At 41.2% G+C, this 2,987-nt stretch overlaps 1 protein-coding gene across 1 annotated transcript; it reads right to left on the minus strand.

Moving 5' to 3' along the window:
• Positions 1–667: 667 nt before the first annotated feature.
• LOC129633631 (charged multivesicular body protein 5-like) lies at positions 668–2,031 on the minus strand. Its single transcript, XM_055555457.1, has one exon. It carries the CDS (start codon positions 1,999–2,001, stop codon positions 1,342–1,344), a length of 660 nt encoding a protein of 219 aa, XP_055411432.1. The 5' UTR covers positions 2,002–2,031; the 3' UTR covers positions 668–1,341.
• Positions 2,032–2,987: the final 956 nt, after the last annotated feature.

Raw genomic sequence — 2,987 nt, forward strand, 5'->3', positions numbered from 1 at the left:
AGTGGTAAAGAAGACCCTGCCTGCCAATGCTGCTGCTGCTGCTAAGTCGCTTCAGTCGTGTCCGACTCTGTGCGACTCCATAGACGGCAGCCCACCAGGCTCCCCCGTCCCTGGGATTCTCCAGGCAAGAACACTGGAGTGGGTTGCCATTTCCTTCTCCAATGCGTGAAAGTGAAAAGTGAAAGGGAAGTCGCTCAGTCGTGTCCGACTCCTACTGACCCCATGGACTGCAGCCCACCAGGCTCGTCCATCCATGGGATTTTCCAGGCAAGAGTGCTGGAGTGGGGTGCCATTGCCTTCTCCATGCCAATGCAGGAGACATATCTTTTTGTAGGTGTTTTGAGATGGCTGTCTGGACCACGGTGAGGTGATCTCTCACTGAACTTTTGATTTGCCTTTGTGTCAGAATGAGTTATCTGAGCGTGTTATCACGTGCCTAATCACAATCTGTATGTCTTCCTCCAAGAAATGTGCATCTCTGTGTTTTGCCCGTTTGTGTCTTGGGTTGTTGTGTTTTTGATATTGAGCTGTATGGGGCTCTTTGTTTTGGAGATGAATTCCTGTGGGTATCTTCATTTGCAAATATTTCTTCCCATTCCAGGTTGCGTTGTCTTTCATTTGGGGTTTCCTTTGTTGTGCAAATGCTTTTATGGCTAACTGCGTACTGTTTTCTTTTTTTTTTTTTTTTTTTTCCTTTTGAAAAATATTTATTGAGTATAAATAAATGTCCTATACATTAAATATCAAGAAATATTCATTACTGATTACAAGTCAGCTGTAATACTGAAGGAACCACAGAATCAAAATATCCACCCATGATACAGTAGTGATAATTCCATTCCAATACTGGACACAGTAATGATTTACTCACAAGACACAAGAAAACTCATCCAGAAAGGCCATCACTTTAACCAACCTATAACTCCACAAGAGAAAATGGTTTTGAATCATAATATGGACAGTGCCACCATTCTCATCTTTGCCATCAATTTATCAGGTCAATTTGAGATTGTGGAGATATGCTGTCACAGAACTTAAAAGATTTCCATTTCCTTGGTTTTATTTCAAAACTATTATTAAGGAATTAAGACGGACATATCCAATGATAATTTTAAGTAAGTTAGTCTTTCATAAGAGAAAAGGAATAAAAATTTAGTATAAGGAAAGCCTCCTCCAAGCAATGAGTCTCTTATCGGGAAAAAAAAAAAAAGCAAAATAATTAACTTTTCCTCCAAGGAAAGGAAAGAAACCTAAATATGTTATGGCAAACTTGGAAAGATAAATATTCCCCAGTCCCAGAATATGCGTTTATTCTACACAATGTACTTGAATGATGCAAGTCTACGAAGCAGGGATCTGTGGCAATCCAAATTCATCCACCAGGACTCCACCCTTGTTCTTCGTGTCAGTGGGAACACCTTCTGGAATTGCGGGTGCAGCTGCTGCTTCATCCAAATAAGAACTGTCTTCATCGGCCAGAAGCTCATCGCCCAGTGCATCCAACTCTGCTTTGAGGTCATCTTCATCTAATTCTGGGGTGCCGTAACTACGACTCAGTGCTTCTTGGATTTCATTTGCATCTTCCATCATATCCTCTAGCTGGTCTTGTAGATCCTCAATCTGGTCAATTTTCACTTGCTTGTATGCTTTCTTCATTTCCTTTACTCCCAATTTCATAGCATCAACCGTGGTCTTGGTGTCCTTCAATGACTGGATGGTGTAGTTAGCTTGCTCCATATTAAATGACTGTTGGGCGAGATTGTCCCGCTGTTGCTCGTACATCCGCTTTTGCTTTAAAACCCGCAAGGCTTTCTGCTTGACCATATTCTTTGCAGGTCCCTCCCTCATCTTCTTGATCTGATCCTTATACTTCACTAGTTCAGCATCCAGCCGAGAAATCTTCTTGTCAATGGATTCTGCTCTGCTGTCCACCGTGCCAATGCAGTCAGTCAAGCTGGGCGGCGGAGCCTTGGGTTTCGCTTTCCTGAAGAATCGGTTCATCTTGGGCGGCCGCTAAGAAAACCTAAACACTCTCATTCATCTAAGAGGTATATCCAAAGAGACCTTGCTGTGATTTATGTTATCATGTGTCCTGGCTATCCTCGTCAACACTTTCATAGACTCCATCCTGACATGTAGATATTTTATTTGGAGTTTGTTTTGTGTATGGTGTTAAGGAGTATTCTAACCTTATTTTCTTTGCCTCAATAACCATCACACCATCCTTCACAGTGTCTGTTACCAGTTCATATTTCCAGCATTAGGAGAGGAACATTCCCTTTACTCCACACCTTCACCAGTGGCTATTGTAGAGATCCTGAGAATGGCCACTCTGGAAGGTGTGAGGTGATAAGTTGCTGTGGTTTCGATTTGCATTTCTAATATTTAACAATGTTGACATCTTTTCATGTGATTCTTTTTAAAGGGTCAAAAACTACATTTGATATTCTGTGAAAAATGACAGGATGATCTCGCTTCATCTTCAAGGCAAACCATTCAACATCACAGTAATCAAAGTCTATGCCCCAACCACTGATGACAAGGAAGCTGAAGTTGAACAGCTGTGTAAAGACCTACAAGACTTTCTAGAGCTAATACCACAAAAAAGATGTCTTTTTCATCACAGGGGATTGGAATGAAAAAGTAGGAAGTCAAGAAATACCTGGAGTAACAGGCAAGTTTGGCCTTGGAGTACAAAATGAAGCAGAGCAAAGGCTAACAGAGTTTTTTAAGAGAACACACTGGTCATAGCAAACATCCTCTTCCAATAACACAAGAGACGACTCTACACACGGACATCGCCAGATGGTCAATACCAAAATCAAATTGATTATATTCTTTGGAGCCAAAGATGGAGATGCTCTATACAGCCAGCAAAAACAAGACCATGAGCTCCTTATTGCAAAATTCAGAGTTAAATTGAAGAAAGTAAGGAAAACCACTATGTCATTCAGATATGACCTAAATCAAAGCCCTTATGATTATAC

Source organism: Bubalus kerabau, chromosome 19, assembly GCF_029407905.1.
Source record: "Bubalus kerabau isolate K-KA32 ecotype Philippines breed swamp buffalo chromosome 19, PCC_UOA_SB_1v2, whole genome shotgun sequence".
Taxonomy (NCBI): Eukaryota; Metazoa; Chordata; class Mammalia; order Artiodactyla; family Bovidae; genus Bubalus; species Bubalus kerabau.